General features: G+C 35.3%; 2 protein-coding genes across 2 annotated transcripts; one reads left to right on the top strand and one right to left on the bottom strand.

Annotated features, from left to right (window-relative positions):
• Positions 1–778: 778 nt before the first annotated feature.
• On the bottom strand, positions 779–12,793 carry AUG7 (nuclear matrix protein). Its single transcript, XM_086423087.1, has 9 exons — positions 12,502–12,793; positions 12,333–12,418; positions 12,188–12,249; positions 5,884–5,975; positions 5,557–5,682; positions 3,912–4,002; positions 2,425–2,532; positions 1,650–1,748; positions 779–1,430 (listed from the first exon to the last, which is right to left on the bottom strand). The coding sequence occupies exons 1-9, from the start codon at positions 12,633–12,635 to the stop codon at positions 1,233–1,235; spliced, it is 996 nt and encodes a 331-aa protein (XP_086279213.1). The 5' UTR covers positions 12,636–12,793; the 3' UTR covers positions 779–1,232.
• Positions 7,245–8,939, top strand: LOC147385282 (uncharacterized). Its single transcript, XM_086422197.1, has 2 exons — positions 7,245–8,403; positions 8,760–8,939. The coding sequence occupies exons 1-2, from the start codon at positions 7,245–7,247 to the stop codon at positions 8,792–8,794; spliced, it is 1,194 nt and encodes a 397-aa protein (XP_086278323.1). The 3' UTR covers positions 8,795–8,939.
• Positions 12,794–17,385: the final 4,592 nt, after the last annotated feature.

Here is a 17,385-nt window from a genome sequence, read left to right on the forward strand (position 1 = left end):
TTTATCATTTTAATCGTCAGAGGTACAAGACCTGTTTTGACGTTTTTCGTTACTATGGCACAACTTAACAAGGCCAAGATGAACCTCATGCAAGGTGAGAATTCCCAAACCTTAGTGATCCCCACAACCCCCACAAGGCCAGTCCTCAAAACTTCAAAATTAAGACCAAAAATATTGTACACAGGACTCATTTAGACATACAAAACCCAAGAAAACCACATAAAAAACGTCATAGACTGTGTCACATGAATACTCCCTCACTAACCATCCCTCAAAACCATAAAAGCCGACATTGCCCTTAATGCAATTAAAAGCAGGCCTTAAATGCACCACTTTTTAAAGTCCTCTCTCTGTCTTTGTGCAGCTGCATTACCACCCTTCTCCCTCCGACCAACAACCAACCTAAAAGCATCTTTTCTTTCTTTTATTTAGATCTCAGAAATCTGACTATTATTAGTTTAACTGAATAAAATGCCATGTCACCCACTTTTTTAGGCCCATTGGCCTACCTCCTCCTTATGGACTTACACATCAATTTATTAGTTTCATCTGTGATTAAATTTGACTATATTTCATAAGTGATTTTTATTTTATTTTATTTTTTCTGGTCGTGTGTGTGAGTTCACCAATCAATCTAATCAAGAGGTGGACCAAAAGTACATGGATCAGTGTGGCCCAAAAGTGGGAGATATAGCATTTTAGGAGGATGGCAACGGTTTTTGAATGGGTTACCATTTAAGTCTCAAACTCCAAAGACAAAAAAGAAAAAAAAGAAGACTTGGGAAATCATCAATACATGTCCAAATATATGATCTATACGGTGAAATATTAGAGGTCTTTGTTCATCAACTAAGCACTATCTTGCAAAGAAATACCCATAAGATACATCAGTATGAAAGATAGTTGAAACATCAACACAATCCATTGACCTTTTTTCGGGTGATTGAATGGCCACAATCATTCAATAAATGGTAAGTTTTGCTCTAGAAGATCTGGGTAGGACCCATTGTGTAGGAATACAGATCAATTTCTTAGTACAATACATTTTGTAGATTTCAAGCCAATTCAAAGGCAGCAACCCATTCTTTCATACCAAGGTGCCTTGGAACCAAAATCACTTCAACATCTAAAACAACATGCAGTACTAACATTTGCTTTCTTTCACTGGCAAATAAATCAGAGGGTAATCATCTTGGACATGTATAGTCTCTCTGCAACCCTTGGAAGAATGTTTATCGTGATGGGACCTCACCGCGTTCCCGTGCAACAGAAGCTGAAAGGATCCCTAGATCACGATTCAAATATGTTAATGCAGACTCACATTCGGAAATTATTCTTGTTATGGAAGAGGGCTCGTCAGCTTGTGATTCAGATGATCCAGCAGCTACTGCTGCATGCGAGTCTCGAAGATTCCTCAAGTTCCACAGAAACTGTAATTAATGAAGAAAAGTTTTATTCCAGAGAATTTACACTAACATCTCAAAATCACTTGAAGAGAAACCCAGGTGAAAATTTCATATAATTAAATACATTCTTGCACTTGTAAAAAACTTGATAGATCTGAGCCATTTGGTAATTCCAGAAAACAAACCAGTGTCCTTTTAGATGTTAAAAAAACAAAAACAAAAGGTTGAGCACCACCAAGGTACCTTTAAAAGCATATTATAAGCTTCCAACAGCCGATTTGCAGCTGGCCCAAACCCATGCAACTGAGGTACCTCCATCATGTGTGTCCAGGGCCGAATTTCCTATATAAGCACAAAATTAAATGAAGATGAATTATAAGACAGCATTAGATGGAATTTCAATGTAAAATAACAAATCCTTATAGGAAATGTTTGGCAGGCAGAGTTGGGGTAGCTGGGGAGTTGCTTAATCAGACTGCTATTCCTGACAAGGAATAGAATAATGTCTGACCTTCCCCCCAAGGGAGCAAGAGAAGCGATGGGGGGTAAAACTACCACAGCTCAACTCCACTTCCTCCCTTGGATCGAGAACTCAGAGTCTTCCAACTCCTGAGGACAACTGAAAATTGGATTTCATTTCAGGAGTTACCGACAACTCTCAACACTCCAACCCTCACAACTCTGCCATTGAAACAGGTCCTTTTTTCTTTTTTCATTTTTCTTTTTTTGGTTTTTTTGTTAGTATGGATTATCAAATCTAAGAAACTACCCCACCCCTCCTCCTCAAGTCAAACTTTTACAAAATAAATAAAGGTTACACACCATTGTTCTATAAACCCATCCCAACTTGGTTCCCTGTCAAATAAAATGTTATAAATCCATTTGACTTGATGATGTGTCTGTTTGGGTTTTTAAATCAATCGTGGAAAACTTGAACCTGAACCATATAAAAGCAACAGTTATATCCGACAATGAAAAGTATAGCAGTCGCTTAATAAATATGTGAGCATGCTACCACCTTGTTGTAAATCAAATTGAACGATCTTGCAGTTTCTAGAAAAGATTCCAGATGAGCTCGAAGCTGTGATTCCACATCCACATACTCCTCGTCCGGGTTGTAAGCATACTGTAGACAAAGGCACGAACAAGTGACCATGAAACAAAAAAGAAACACAGCTACCCCAGAGGATAGAAATACCAAAAATAAAAGAAAACCAGTCTTTCCAGGATTTACAAAGAAATTGATGCACTAGACCACTTGCAATCATCCCATGGCATATCTCCATGCAATATGTCAGAATCAATTTGGGTTGTAAAATCAAGGAGTAGACTCGAATTGCGATTCAAACATCCGATTGTAAGATTGATCTTTTTTTTCTTTGTAGGTGACTCATGATGATCTTTGAGTTAAAAGTATAACATAATATAATAAATATTAAAATGTATATAATATGACTAAGTATTCCATACCTCATCATAAAATAATAGGTTTTATTTAGTAAAAATAAAAATAAAAATAAAAATAATAATAATAATAATAATAAGTTTTGTACAAAACAGTTGCAAAAGATTACATGACAATATGCATTGCAAATTGCGATCCCAGTGCAATATGGAGACATTGTCCTAAATTAATAGTTGCATAAACAGAAGATCCTTTTTCAATGAAAAAAAAGGTGTCAAAATCATGTAATATCTCACTAAAGCAATCTAAGAAGAAAAACAAATAATTGAGACCAATTGGTGATATAGGCTGCATTGCTTTATAATCCAAAAAAAAATCTCCCATCAACATCTCAATTCTCTTTGAAATTGCAGGATGGGCATGCATTTCTTGCATTCATGTTAAGTGAGGTTACATAATTAGTCAAAACACCTCTAATTTTTTCCTTTGCGGTGTTTAAGGTTTACAAATAACACAAAATATAAACATGGCAGTTTTTTTCACTTGAAATTTCCGTGTTTTTGTTCAAATTGCAAAAGATGGCAGAATAGTAAGATTCAAAATGTGAATTCTGCTCTAACCATAAGATTTATGAAATAATGGTAGTGTTTAACTGGAAAATGAACGCTTGACTGAATTGGTCCTATTTAAAGAAACCCTGGGTATATCTAAAGGGCTTTAGAAATAAAAAATTTAGGGCTGTGATATTATCACACCCGTGTAATACGAATTTACACCATAAGTGAAAAGATGCTACAGGGAAAAAATCTCATTTTATATGGTGTGATTTTTTATGATAAAATAACTTATGATGCGAGTTCATATTATAATGGTGTGGTAAGATCATAGACCTAAAATTTAAAACGTTTGGGTAACGATTTGATCAAATCATTAGGGTCCAAATTGTAAATCATAGGATTTTAAATTCCATTGATGATTAGACTTAGGACCACCAAATTTTCATAACTACAAACTAAAACCATCCAAAAAAAGAATAAGGGGAAAAATAGGTCAATCCATCTGTTCGTAAAAGACAAGAAGGCTATGAGCTTGGAGCAAACCTTGGATGCCAAATCATCAACCATCTGTTGTAGGCTTGACAGCTTCTTCGTATGGTCAGAAAGCTTTAATTCCAGTTCAGAAACATCTGGTCTGCAAATAAACTTTGATTAAGGAAAGAAGGAGTTACCACCTCAATTGTGAATAATCAAGGTTGTTAAAAGCACTAGATGGGGCCTAGACAGTGGACAACTTTAGGGCCTGGGGGGGGGGGGGGCTTAAGGGGAAAAAATAATTATTGTTCTAATTTTTTACATGTAGTAAGTTCATGTAAACAAAGAGCAAACAAATAACATAAATATGCCATTACCAAGATAATACAAACTACCAAACAAGTTGATATGTCAACACAACTATAGTGAACAGGATAGGTGGGAATGGACGAGGGCAAAGGATTCAAGATTCTCTGTTAAGTCCTTTTTTGAGTGCCTCAACCCCGTTGTTGAACGATCCCTCTCAGCATCCACCATTTGGTCCAAGCATGTTCCCTCTAAAATCTCCTTTTTGTTTGGTTGGCCTCTCTCGGTAAGATTCTCACGATGGATAATTTGATAATCTGGGATTGGATCACTTACAATTGTTGTCCTCTTTGTTTGAGGGATGAGGAATCTGTGGATCATCTCTTAATTCACTGCCCATTTTCTCATCTTATTTGGTCAACTTTCCTTGGTCTATTCCGTATCAGTTGAATCTTTCCTCGTAAGTTTTCCTCACTATTAGCAAAGTGGGTTAGTAATACTTTCCATTCCAGAAAAAGACTCATGTGGGCTATGCTACCCTCGGCTATTGCTTGGGGGGTCTGGAACGAGAGAAATAATAGGGTGTTCAGTAATAAGGATAGAAGCTCTCATGCAGGTCTCTTGGAGATTTTGGGCTCTCTGTACCTTTGGTCAAAACAATACAGAGAATTTGCGGGGTTTACTTTTGATAACTTTGTTTTTAGATGAAACCTTTTATGTATTCATTGATGTTTTAGTTTTCTTTTATTTTGTTTTGTATTACTGCCCTTTGTGAGGCTCCCTCGGCCTCCTTGTAATTTGTTGCCGCCTTTTTTTCAATATATTATACTTATAAAAATAAAAACCATGTAACCATCAATATTCAAGCAGTTTAATGCTTCCCATCAAATGCCTTTTAATTTTAGACATGCTCTCCAAGTCTGGATGAAGATTTTGAAAAACTTTGTATGTTCTAGAATTGATTAAATAACCCTTAGACCACAATTTCTACAAAAATATGACTACTTGTAGTATAAGGATCAAACTAAGAAGGCTCCATCATGTCTCTTTCTCCACTCTCCTCACAATGTTTAATGGGTCTCAATCTATAGATATTTACGTTCAGATATTCACAACTTTTTCATCACATCTAGATTTAGATTAGGGGCCCGAAAGAAAGGAGGAAAAAATCTAGAGAGTTTAAGCTTCATTGCAATAAAAGAAATTGCTGCTGACACAACTCAACAAACTAAATATGACATACCAATATAGTAACAACAATAGTCAAAGAACAGGTAAGTGACCAAAAACTTAGGCACTTGCAAGTTGGGGAAATCAGGATTCAATCTTCCAAGTTTTGATGTTATACATCCATAATGTAACATGCATCTTATATTCATGACGTATATAAATCTGAAGAAGTACTTACAATGGAAATATGGATTGAATCTGCACATCTGCAGGGAACAACTTGCACTCCTCGGAGAAAATTTGAGCTTGTTTCTCAGCAATGGCATCCACCAGTTGTATGTCCTTTGCTACTTGCTCATCGATACTAAAGGGAAAATAAAAATTAAAAAGAATATCAGGTAAATGGTACTTCTTTTCTTTGAAACAAGAAAGTTAATCCATGGAGAACTCCAATACAACAAGTAGTGAAATCATCTTTTGCTCAATCTATTAGGATGAATTATTAGTTATCAAGCAAGAATAATAATCGACCAAACCAAATGTGAACTAATTAAATTATCTCAACCTCCACTCTGGATTATCAGCATAGCAACTGGCCTCCACAAGATCTACAATTAGGCGAAGCATTTCAGCACGATCTTCATAGCTGCCCCTTCCCTGTAATTAGGAGGCATAAGAATTTCAAATCTTGATGGAATTAATTGCAACATTGCCTTTCTACAACTCAGGTAGGACAACCAGATTCATGAGCTTAATTACATACAGGATGTGTGATGCAAATAGATAGAGAAAGAAACCATGTTAATTTGCATATCCATATGAAATAAGAGTAAAAGAATTTTTTTCTTAAGTATAGTTTACACAAGCAACACCCCCCTATATATATATATATATTTGAAGGAGTTCAAGATCTAGTAAATAACATTCAATTATTCAATTGCATTAAAAAAGTTCCAATCATTTTACATATATTCCCCAACAGTACCAGAAAATCGTATTTTTCAACTAAAAACTATGTAACAACGACACGAACACATATGTTAGTGACCGACATGGGTACGAGATTGGCACCTTTGATAAGCACAAAACAAATATTATGATATAATATTTAACTGAAAAGATTTTTAAAATAAAAAAGAAAACATTGTTATTCACCATAACATAATAAAAATAGAATTGCAATAGCAAACAATAATTGCGACAAACAACTTAACAAATTAGTATGCGGAGGACGGACAACAACAATTCTCGACTTTGCCTCAAGTCAATATTTTAAACGTTGCTCATAATCTTATTTAATAATATGTAGGACGTATATACATGCATTTTTCACAAATTTGTGCACGTCTATATGTTTAGCATCTTTAATGATTTTTCTAGTGTTTTTCCAGAATTGTTTAGGGAGCTTTAGAATTGTTTTTAATCATTTCACCTAGGGAAGCCAATTCCAAGAAGTTAAATCAAGCCTACAACAGACTTATCGGTAGCTCTGTTGCGGCCCATATAAACCATAGTTTCATCCCTTCTAAACACAGTTTCAATCACTAATCACAACCCCAAACCAGTAGTTTATTTAGTCTCTGTCTAAACCAGCTCTAAAAACTGATTAACCTTATAAAAGCCTAGTATGAACTTTTAGATTGAACAAGTAATTTCCAAGAGTTCTTAGATAGAGTTGGTTAAGTTAGTTTGATCAGTTTTGATTAGTTGTCAAAGTGGTTAGAAAGTTAGTTTTAACTGATTCAGTTTATACAGTTGGTTAAGTTGGTTTGATTAGTTGTCACAGTTGTAAGAAAGTTAGTTTTAACTAATTTAGTTTATACAGCTGGTTAGATGTTTATATATAGATCAATGTAAACCTTTTGTAAGATACACACAATTTTCATAATACAATTTTTAATTCATCTTCTTCCTTTTACTTCTGTTATGGTATCAGAGCACATTTTTAAAGCAAATTCTCAGTTTTCTTCAAGAATGGGTGAAATTCCTCATCCTTCCTTTCCGCATTCATTTTCTTCTGAAACTCCATATCTTAATGGAGATCAATCCAGTCCTTACTATCTTCATAATGGTGATAGTCCTGGTTCCATCCTTGTTTCTCAACTGCTGGATGGTGAAAATTACCACACATGGAGTAAATCTATGATGATGGCTCTGACTGCGAAGAACAAACTTCATTTTGTTGATGGAACATTAAGCATGCCAGTCAATGATGTAGCATCAAAAATGGCGTGGAATCGATGCAACACAATGGTATCTTCTTGGATCCTCAACTCTGTTACAAAGGATATAGCAGCCAGCATTATTTGTATCACATCTGCAGCAGATGTTTGGATGGATCTCAAAGAACGTTTCTCTCAGAGTAATGGCCCTAGGATTTTTCAAATCCAGAAGTCAATCTCTTCTCTTACTCAAGAGAACCTCTCTGTAAGTGTATATTACACTAAACTCAAAGCTCTTTGGGATGAGCTTCATACATACAAGCCTGTTCAATCTGTTCCTAGTTGTTCTTGTAATCTAACAAGGCAACAAGAATATGTCATGCAATTTTTGATGGGCTTGAATGATACTTTTTCACACATAAGAGGCCAGATATTATTGTATGATCCTATGCCTCCTATAAACAAAGTATTCTCCCTTGTTCTTCAAGAAGAACGTCAACGTGAAGTTTCTTCTTCAGTTGGATATTTCAATCACAATACCACTGCATTGCTGAGCCAAGCATCTCTAGCATCTTCAGCACCTCAACGATTCAGCAAATCCTTTAACAAGAAGGAGAATCGTTCTCTTTGCAGTCACTGTGGCATTCTTGGCCATAATGTTGAAAAGTGCTATAAGCTTCATGGCTATCCACCAGGGTATAAATTTACCAAGAATAGGTCTGCTCCTCCAGTTGCAAATCACATTGAATCTGCAAATCAGACTTTCAATGTTCCTCAATTGTCTCTAACTCCTGAGCAGCTTCAACAAATCATGGCAATAATCCACCTTCAACCATCTGCAAATTCACATGCTCCTCATGCATCTGTGCATCAAGTAGGCAATTTACACACTCCTGAAGATCATCTTATTTCCAAGATGTCAGGTATATCTTCCTTGAATATTAAACATTCTGTTTTTTATTCTTCCAATTGCTTCAATGCTGCAATCTCACTCAATCATAATCTCTCATGGATTATTGATACCGGGGCTACAGACCATATGGTTTGTTCTGTTTCTTTATTTACAACCATAACTGCTGCCATTTCTACTCATGTTAAACTTCCCAATGGTCAGCTTGCATTAGTCACACATATTGGTACTATTCGTATATCAGATTCTCTCATTCTCACTGATGTATTGTGTGTACCCTCTTTTTCATTCAACCTCATTTCTGCCAGCAAACTCATTAAGTCTCTTCATTGTTGTTTCATATTCCTTGATACTTTTTGTTTTTTGCAGACTCTAATTCCTTGGAGAACGATTGGAGTGGGTAAAGAAAGGAATGGGCTATACTATCTACTGCAACAACCATCTCAATTTTCTTCTTTATCTCTTCCTGTTTCTAGTCCTAAGATTTCTGTACATTCTGTTAAAAATGTTTTGGATGATCTATGGCATTATAGGTTAGGTCATATATCATCTTCCAGATTACACTTGTTGTCTTCTTTCATTCCTGAAATTTCTGTTAAACAAAATAATGTTTGTACAATATGCCCTCTTGCTAAACAACGTAGGCTTCCATATCCTGTTAGTGTTTCTAAATCAAATAAAATCTTTGATATGGTGCATTGTGATATTTGGGGACCATTTGCAGTTAAATCCCTTACTGGTTGTCAATATTTCTTAACAATTGTTGATGATTACTCAAGATTCACTTGGGTACATCTTATGCATACCAAAGCTCAAGCTCGACCACTTGTCCAATCTTTCTTTCAAATGGTTAAAACTCAATTTGATTCTAATATCAAAGTTTTTCGTACTGATAATGGTCTAGAGTTTTGTATGGATGATTTTTTTAGTTCCAAAGGCACCATCCATCAATTAAGTTGTGTTGAATGCCCTCAACAAAATGCTGTAGTTGAGAGGAAACATCAGCATTTATTGAATGTGTCTAGATCATTAAGATTCCAAGCTCATTTACCTTTACATTTTTGGGCTGATTGTCTCCTTACAGCAACTCATATCATCAACAGACTTCCCACACCTCTCTTATCTAACCAATCTCCTTTTCAGCTTCTATTTTCAAGAGTACCAAATTACTCTCATCTTAGAGTCTTTGGTAGTCTTTACTATGCTTCTACTCTTGACAGGTCTAGAAGTAAATTTACTACTCGTGCAATTCCATGCATCTTCATTGGTTATCCTTCAGGAACCAAGGGTTATAAATTGTTTAATCTCTCAACTAAGTCAACCATCATTTCCAGAAATGTGGTTTTCTATGAGCACATTTTTCCTTATGCTTCTAATCTGTTAACATCTAATTCAGATGGTTGCTTTGTTTTTCCCACTGCTGTTCCTGATTTAGAAACAGAAAATTTTGAACATTATGCTATACCTCATTCATCAGTACCTCCTGTTGTTTCATCACCATCTAATGTTCCCACTCGACAGTCTTCTAGAATTAGAAAAATTCCAGGTTACTTGCAGAACTTTCATCATAATGTATCTATTCCATCTACATCACTCTCATCTGTTCTTCAAGACAAATCAGATTCTACATCAGGTATTAAGTTTCCTCTTTCTCAAGTTCTTAATTACTCAAAACTTTCATCCAAACAACAATTTTTTAGCATGTCAATTTCTGCCAATGTTGAACCACAATCCTTTAAACAAGCTGTTCAGTATGCAGAATGGCGTGAGGCAATGAAAAATGAGATTGATGCACTTGAGAAAAATAAAACCTGGATTCTTATGGATCTTCCTCCTGGAAAAATTCCCATTGGATGTAAATGGGTTTATAAGATTAAACATAATTCAGATGGTTCCATTGAAAGATATAAGGCTCGTTTAGTTGCTAAAGGTTACAATCAATGTGATGGAATTGACTACATTGAAACCTTTTCTCCTGTGGCTAAACTCACTACTGTGAGAACTATGTTGGCCCTAGTTGCTTCTAAGAAATGGCACATTCGACAGCTAGATGTGAATAATGCTTTCTTACATGGAGATTTACCTGAGGAAGTATACATGGAACTACCTCCAGGTTTTGATTCCAAAGATAAAGGTCGTGTATGCAAGCTCACAAAATCATTATATGATTTAAAGCAGGCATCAAGGCAATGGTTTTCTAAATTTTCAAATGTCCTTTTAGAGCATGGATTTCAACAGTCCATGGCTGATTCCTCTCTGTTTACTCGATTACAAGGAAATTCTTATATTGCGCTTCTTGTGTATGTTGATGACATTCTGATAGCTGGTAATAGTTTAAATGCTATCAATGTTCTTACTACATTTCTAAATTCCAAATTCAAGCTTAAGGATTTAGGACATGTCAAATACTTCCTTGGTTTGGAAGTTGCTCGCAATTCACAGGGGATTTCTCTTTGTCAAAGAAACTATACTCTTGAAATTCTTCAAGACTGTGGTTTATTAGCAGCCAAGCCTGCCTCTTCTCCAATGGACTCCAATTTGAAACTCTCTCGTGAAGATGGTGATCTTATTTCTGATCCCACTGTATATCGAAGATTAATTGGCAGGTTGATTTACTTGACAATCACAAGGCCTGACATTTCATTTGCAGTCCAAATTTTAAGTCAATATATGGACAGTCCAAGACAACCACATCTTGATGCAGCTCACAGGGTCCTTCGATATCTAAAAACAGCTCCAGGACAAGGAATTTTTTTCCCTGCTACTTCTAGTTTTCAGCTGAAGGCCTTTTGTGACAGTGATTGGGCCGGCTGTATTGATTCTCGAAGATCAACTTCTGGTTTTTGCTTGTTTCTTGGAGATTCTTTAATTTCTTGGAAATCTAAAAAGCAAGCTACTGTCTCCAGGTCCTCTGCTGAGGCAGAATATCGCTCCATGGCATCAACAACATGTGAAATTACTTGGATTTTCTCCCTTCTTAAGGATTTTCGAATTCATCATCCTCAACCAGCCTTACTGTTTTGTGACAGCAAAGCAGCTCTTTCAATTGCTGCAAATCCAGTTTTTCACGAACGCACAAAACATATAGAAATAGATTGTCACATTGTTCGTGACAAGATACTACAAGGTTCCATTCGCACAATGCATGTATCATCTAACAACCAACTGGCAGATTTGTTCACCAAAGCCCTTGGAGTTGCTCCATTTCTCTTCTTACTTTCCAAGATGAATGTCTTAAATGTTTTCTCTCGACCTTCATCTTGAGAGGGGCTCTTAGATAGAGTTGGTTAAGTTAGTTTGATCAGTTTTGATTAGTTGTCAAAGTGGTTAGAAAGTTAGTTTTAACTGATTCAGTTTATACAGTTGGTTAAGTTGGTTTGATTAGTTATCACAGTTGTAAGAAAGTTAGTTTTAACTAATTTAGTTTATACAGCTGGTTAGATGTTTATATATAGATCAATGTAAACCTTTTGTAAGATACACACAATTTTCATAATACAATTTTTAATTCATCTTCTTCCTTTTACTTCTGTTAAGAGTAGTTGAACTCAAATATGGTTATCCAACATCACAAGACAATGAGCCCCTATGTTTTTGTCATCCGAAAATAGTTGATTACCGAGGATCAATCAATTCGCAGATTTTGGTCTTTGAAATTTTCAATTTTTCGTTGATTGAATTAGAACTTGAAGAACGTATTTAAATATAAATATTATGCAAGCCTACAGAATTTTACAATTGAGTTGCAAATTCAGTTAACTACAGACACAAATACTATTAGGATTGAAACAACTCACTTGGATGGCTTCTGTATCTATGGTAGTTGTAATACCTAGAAACTTTGCAATCTCCGCCAAATCTACAGGACAATTATCAAATTAACATAAATAATTGGAATTTAAGATATGTGTAAATTAATTGAAATTGGGAGAATATTCTTACGTTGGATCCGAGCTGTCTCTTCATCTCGATCCATCCCATCGCCAACCGAATTTTGCTGAGAGAAAGGCGATTTATCGCCCAAAAGCCTGCATTATAAAACACCATAAAAATTAGAACAACATATTTCAAAGCCCTAATGTGTGTGAATGTGTGAAAGAAAGAAAGAAACCTGAAGAAAAGCCATTCAAGTAGGGCGTATCGCTCCATGCCAGCAAAGAGGAGAGACTGAGCAGGAGCATTTGCTCTTGGATAATTCAACAACCCTAATTTCCTTTGAATCTCTTCCATTTGCTTTGCCGCCATTTTTTTTTTTTTTCTCCTGAAAAAATCAGAAAGAATAAACGAAGCTATCCCTTGTTCTTGATTGGTGTGTAATGGTGTACTGGTTTAGGTGCTGTTTGGGGGAAAAAATCATATTTTTGGGGCATAAGTCCACTTCTCCTTTTCTCATAGTCTGATCTAGAAATGTTTTAAAATCTAAACCGATAGGTAAACAGAAATTTTGCTGAAATGGTCGGACCGGGGTCGACCAGGGTTCAAATCGGTTCGGTTTGACCGATTTGTATATATTAAAAAAAAAATTTAATATATAAAAATAAGAAATCAAATAAAAGAAAATAACTTAAAATTTTATGGATTCTTCCTGCAATGGAAATAAAATAAAAAAAATTGATATCATTGGATTTTCTTCAGAGTTTTTCAACTTCTTTTCTTTAAAAGTCCTAATAAAAATGAATTTTAGTTATAATAATTTTTTTTAATTTTAAACAACCTATATATAAGATCTGACGGTTTGTATGGTTGATCTGTTGGTTTTTACAGAACTGACCGTTCTTTATAAAGTACAATGTTCAGAGTCAATTGGACCGACATTTTTTATAAGAATAATGATTTTCTGACGCCCCCATCATAAAATCTCAAATCATTTGGCTCAGGATACGTAGAACCATAAATCTTTTTCTTGTGTATCCCAAGGTGAATGATCTACGGTTCTGTGATGGAGGTGTGTATCACAGGGGGAGGTAGATTATCAGGACTCTTTTTATAAAACTGGTTGGACGATCTGTCCGATGTGGTTTTAGGACGATCGGGGCCAAAGCTTGATCTTATTTATTGGCATGGATTGGCAGGGGGAGGGGGGATCAGACCATGGTTTTTAAACTCGGTATTGCGCCTCGTCTCATTCAACTTCGATACCGAGTCATCTCAAACGAGTTTTCTGATACGTTTGAGACGTCTCGTGAGATAACTCAAAAAATATAACGCGAGACATAAAATTCGGTCAAAAAAATCACTTTGTAGGTTGGTCTCGTTCAGCTCTGATACCAAGTTAACTTGGGCGATACGTCTCAGTCTCAAACGAGTTTAAAAACCATGGGTCAGACTCGTTTTATAAAAGTGGTCGAACGAACGTCCGATGTGGTTTTAGGACGGGTTGTTGGGCCCAAAGCTTGATCGTATTTATTGGCACGGATGGGTTCAAAGCTTAGGACAAGTTTAGCCTAATCTAGAAACAAATGGACTGTCCCATTAAAGCTATTATTAGATTGGGCTTTGTTTCATGGCCATTTTGATTTCGATAAAGCTCAAACCTTCCTCGTAACGCTTCATTAACAACCTTAGCCTGCAACTTGTACCATAGGGTTTCTTCATAGATTTACCATCATTGATCTTAATTGCTGTTTAACCCAAATGGTCTCATTAATGTACTTTTTTTTTTTTCCTCTCATTTTTCTCTAGTCATAAAAATGAACCCATTAGACTTAAAATAGATCACAATAACTCCGTTGTAATTGCATCTATTAGTGTACAATCTACATCTCTGAATTTGGATAGAATATCATTTTCACAGTTTAAGTACAATAGAAATTGAACACATTTTCAAATCTGATGCTTCTGCATTGTTGTTTTTGGTATTACTCATTTGTTAAACAAAGCGTGCTGATATGGTTCTCACAAGTAGCGCTCGTGGTTTGTTTCTCTTGGTTATTGTCATCGTTGTGTCCATCTTTACTCGTCAACGACTCTAGGCCTTCTTCCTCAGAGTTGCCAAATATATAAGATGGAGTAATTAGAGAGTGATGAGTTAGATAAGATTTTCGTCACATACTTTGATTAGTTGAAATAGGGTAGATCAGATTTCTACCTACGCTACGCCCATGGTCATTGGTTCTCATGTGTTACCACTAGGAAGACTTGAAAGGAGGTTTAGTTTGAGGGATGAAAGCAAAACGAGTCCGACTTTGAAGCAGATAGGCTGCTTCAAAATTTTAAAGGAACCCTCCTAGTTACAAGACACGTGACATTTTGAATTTATTTTACACCCTTACCTTCCCACCAAAATTTGGAAATACCACTTGTAATCTAATGGAAAGGTTCGTTCAAAATTTTGAAGTGGCCTGCCCGCTTCAAAAAAAAATCCAAGCAAAACCCACTTTCACCTACAAATCACTAACCACTAACCTACTTGCATGTCGAAAATAGAAGAAAAGAAGGTTAGTATCAAAAATAGCACTGAATATTGTTGGGTTTAATTCCCTTGATATCATCTTCTATTATCATTTTTCATCAAATTAATGAGTTTATTATTAATTGGATAGATCTATGTGACCTGGTTCATTAGTTCACTTGATATGAATTTTGGATTCATGGTTTGCCCCTCTAAAAAACTCGATTCATGGTAGTAGGCAGAGCTGAGGTTGAATGTTCTAATAATTTGCATCAAGTAGATGATGGTGATGATGAAGTGAATATGGAAAATGAATGATTGGGATGATCCTAGAAAATGGACTTTTGACCTAAAGCGATACCCCCAAATACATCAAAGCTTACAAGGCCATCACAATTGTTTGTACGGGATCTTCTCAATCCTCTATTGCCTTTATTTTTGTGTGTGTGTGTGTGTGTGTTATAAGTAAGAGTTTGTGTGTTAATAGAAATTATCTTTATTTAAGATGGTATAAATACGTAATAAGTAAATTCCGAGATACGAGTAAATGCATCTAGATGTCCCCGTGTGTCCCCCCGCTAAGGTCACTCCAGCACAACTCGTAAGTAAATTCAAGGTGGAGGGGGACCAGAAGCAAAGTAATTATGTTTGATAACATCAAGTGTGGGCCCGGGGTTGTTGTGGTGATCGCAAATACGGAATTTCAGTAAAATGAGTGTTTTACACGCTGATCATTAATGATTAGAAGTAGCATTATACAAACATGAGCCCTTGTTCCATGGGATCTTGCTGACTTGCTGTGATTCTCTTCCTTAATTCCTCTTTTTGGAGAGGCAAACCAGGGTCCCACTCTTCCCCAAAATTCCACTTTTATGCTCTTTTAATCGATTTTGGAGAATCAGGATTGGGTGGTTGGGATCAAATTACATATATTTACAAAGCGAGATCATTTACTAAAATCAGAGTGGGGATATTTGTTGATTGGGATGTCTGCATCAAAGATGCCACGTCAAACTTTTGTGGTCCATCAACTACATGGATGTTTGGTTGGCCTTGATGGATTTGTACACTATGAGCAACTCCAAATGGATTTTCCATAGTCACTAGGCATAATCATTAGTCATTTTGAAAATTCAAGGGAATATGCTCTTGAATCGCACTATCCAAAATGGTTATCTATAGACATACACCCAATTATCATCTTCTTTTGTCTATCCAAAAAGTTTATCTTCATCAAAATATTGAGAGATGGATGACCAAATGCAAAGTGTGTTAGAGTCCTTTCAAAACCCTCTGATTCTTCAAAACGACAATTGGGAGGGGATGTCAAGCCCAAATTCAAATACGAAAAATAAATAAATAAATAAATAAATAAAAATGCTCAAGGAATTTGGGATTCACCAATTACATGGGTCCATGTGTATTGAATGGCATAACCAGGCGCACACATGTGAGAACTCAAGGTATGCCCGTAGATGGCCTTTATGTGGCCATGAATGTGACAATAAATTTTGTGAACAAAAAATCACTCCACTAAAATTCAATTCTATATTTTCATCTAAAGGCTTTGAATATTTTCATTGGCAAGTCAGCGACGCTAGGGATAAAAATCACCAATCATATTTTTTTAGCAGTTGGTCAACTAGATGATAGATTAAATATTTGTCGATCACATGAGTGCATCAATAACATAAAATATAGAAAACACCATCTATTAAACGAATATTGACTTAAATGGCACTATTAAAACCCACTCCATGATGGATTAGATTGGAAATTTTGATCCATTGATTGTTCCGGGACCAATGTTTTAAATTCAGATTGATGGTTGACCCATACGACTAACTGAGTCAATCCTAATTGGTATAACAGATGGGTCAAACCGAATAGACCCAAAAATGAAATATTAAGTATTTTTCTTTTCTTTTTCCAAATCAGATTATTTCAACTTCAAAAACATGCTCTGATGCCAATAGATTTAAAAGATAAAATTTCACCATTAGATTTGAATTTGAAATTTAAAAGATAATTGTTCATCATTGACTTTGAATTTAAAATTTAAGAGTTTAATGCTCGGTCATTTTTAAAACATAAATAAATAAATAAATAAAAATTAAATTTGAGATAATAATTTGAGCCAAACTTTTGCAATGTTAAATAGTGTATTTTAATCTTGAATTGGGGTGTGATAAATAATTTAAGAAATTGAGGTGTAATAATTAAACATGTTAATTTTTTTATAGTAATTTGAAATATTTTTTTCTCATTCAGTCATTAAGAATCGGAATTAATGGGTACCGGTGTTCTTTGGTTGTTCGAATTCTAGTTCTATATATTGTGAAATCGAACCCGGAACTAAAACAAGTATATAATGGTTATGGTTATAAGTTCCTTAGGAATTGAATCAAAATCGAACCATTGATGGGACCAAACAGGGGTGGAGCTAGGATTTTCTTGTAATGAGGGCAGACTATGGTTAGTTGTATAGTTGAAGAACTTGAAGATGAGTGATTTTAGGGAGAAATTCAAAGATTTTTAGTTAGAATTTGAAGAAAATGATATTTAATTCATTTCCAGTTAGTATATAAGAAGGCCCAATCAAGA

This window comes from Akebia trifoliata, chromosome 14 (genome assembly GCF_017979445.1).
Source record: "Akebia trifoliata isolate Shusen 1 chromosome 14, ASM1797944v1, whole genome shotgun sequence".
Classification (NCBI taxonomy): Eukaryota; Viridiplantae; Streptophyta; class Magnoliopsida; order Ranunculales; family Lardizabalaceae; genus Akebia; species Akebia trifoliata.

What these genes read in the sequence shown, in the direction of transcription:
- AUG7 (XM_086423087.1), bottom strand. Translation starts at nt 12,635, where the DNA reads ATGGCGGCAAAGCAAATGGAAGAGATTCAAAGGAAATTAGGGTTGTTG. An exon ending in AGAGACAGCTCGGATCCAAC is followed by an intron (nt 12,250 to 12,332) that starts GTAAGAATATTC and finishes ATTGTCCTGTAG; the next exon opens with ATTTGGCGGAGATTGCAAAG. An exon ending in CTTATAATATGCTTTTAAAG is followed by an intron (nt 1,431 to 1,649) that starts GTACCTTGGTGG and finishes CATTAATTACAG; the next exon opens with TTTCTGTGGAACTTGAGGAA.
- LOC147385282 (XM_086422197.1), top strand. Translation starts at nt 7,245, where the DNA reads ATGGTATCAGAGCACATTTTTAAAGCAAATTCTCAGTTTTCTTCAAGA. An exon ending in TCTTATTTCCAAGATGTCAG is followed by an intron (nt 8,404 to 8,759) that starts GTATATCTTCCT and finishes TGTTTTTTGCAG; the next exon opens with ACTCTAATTCCTTGGAGAAC.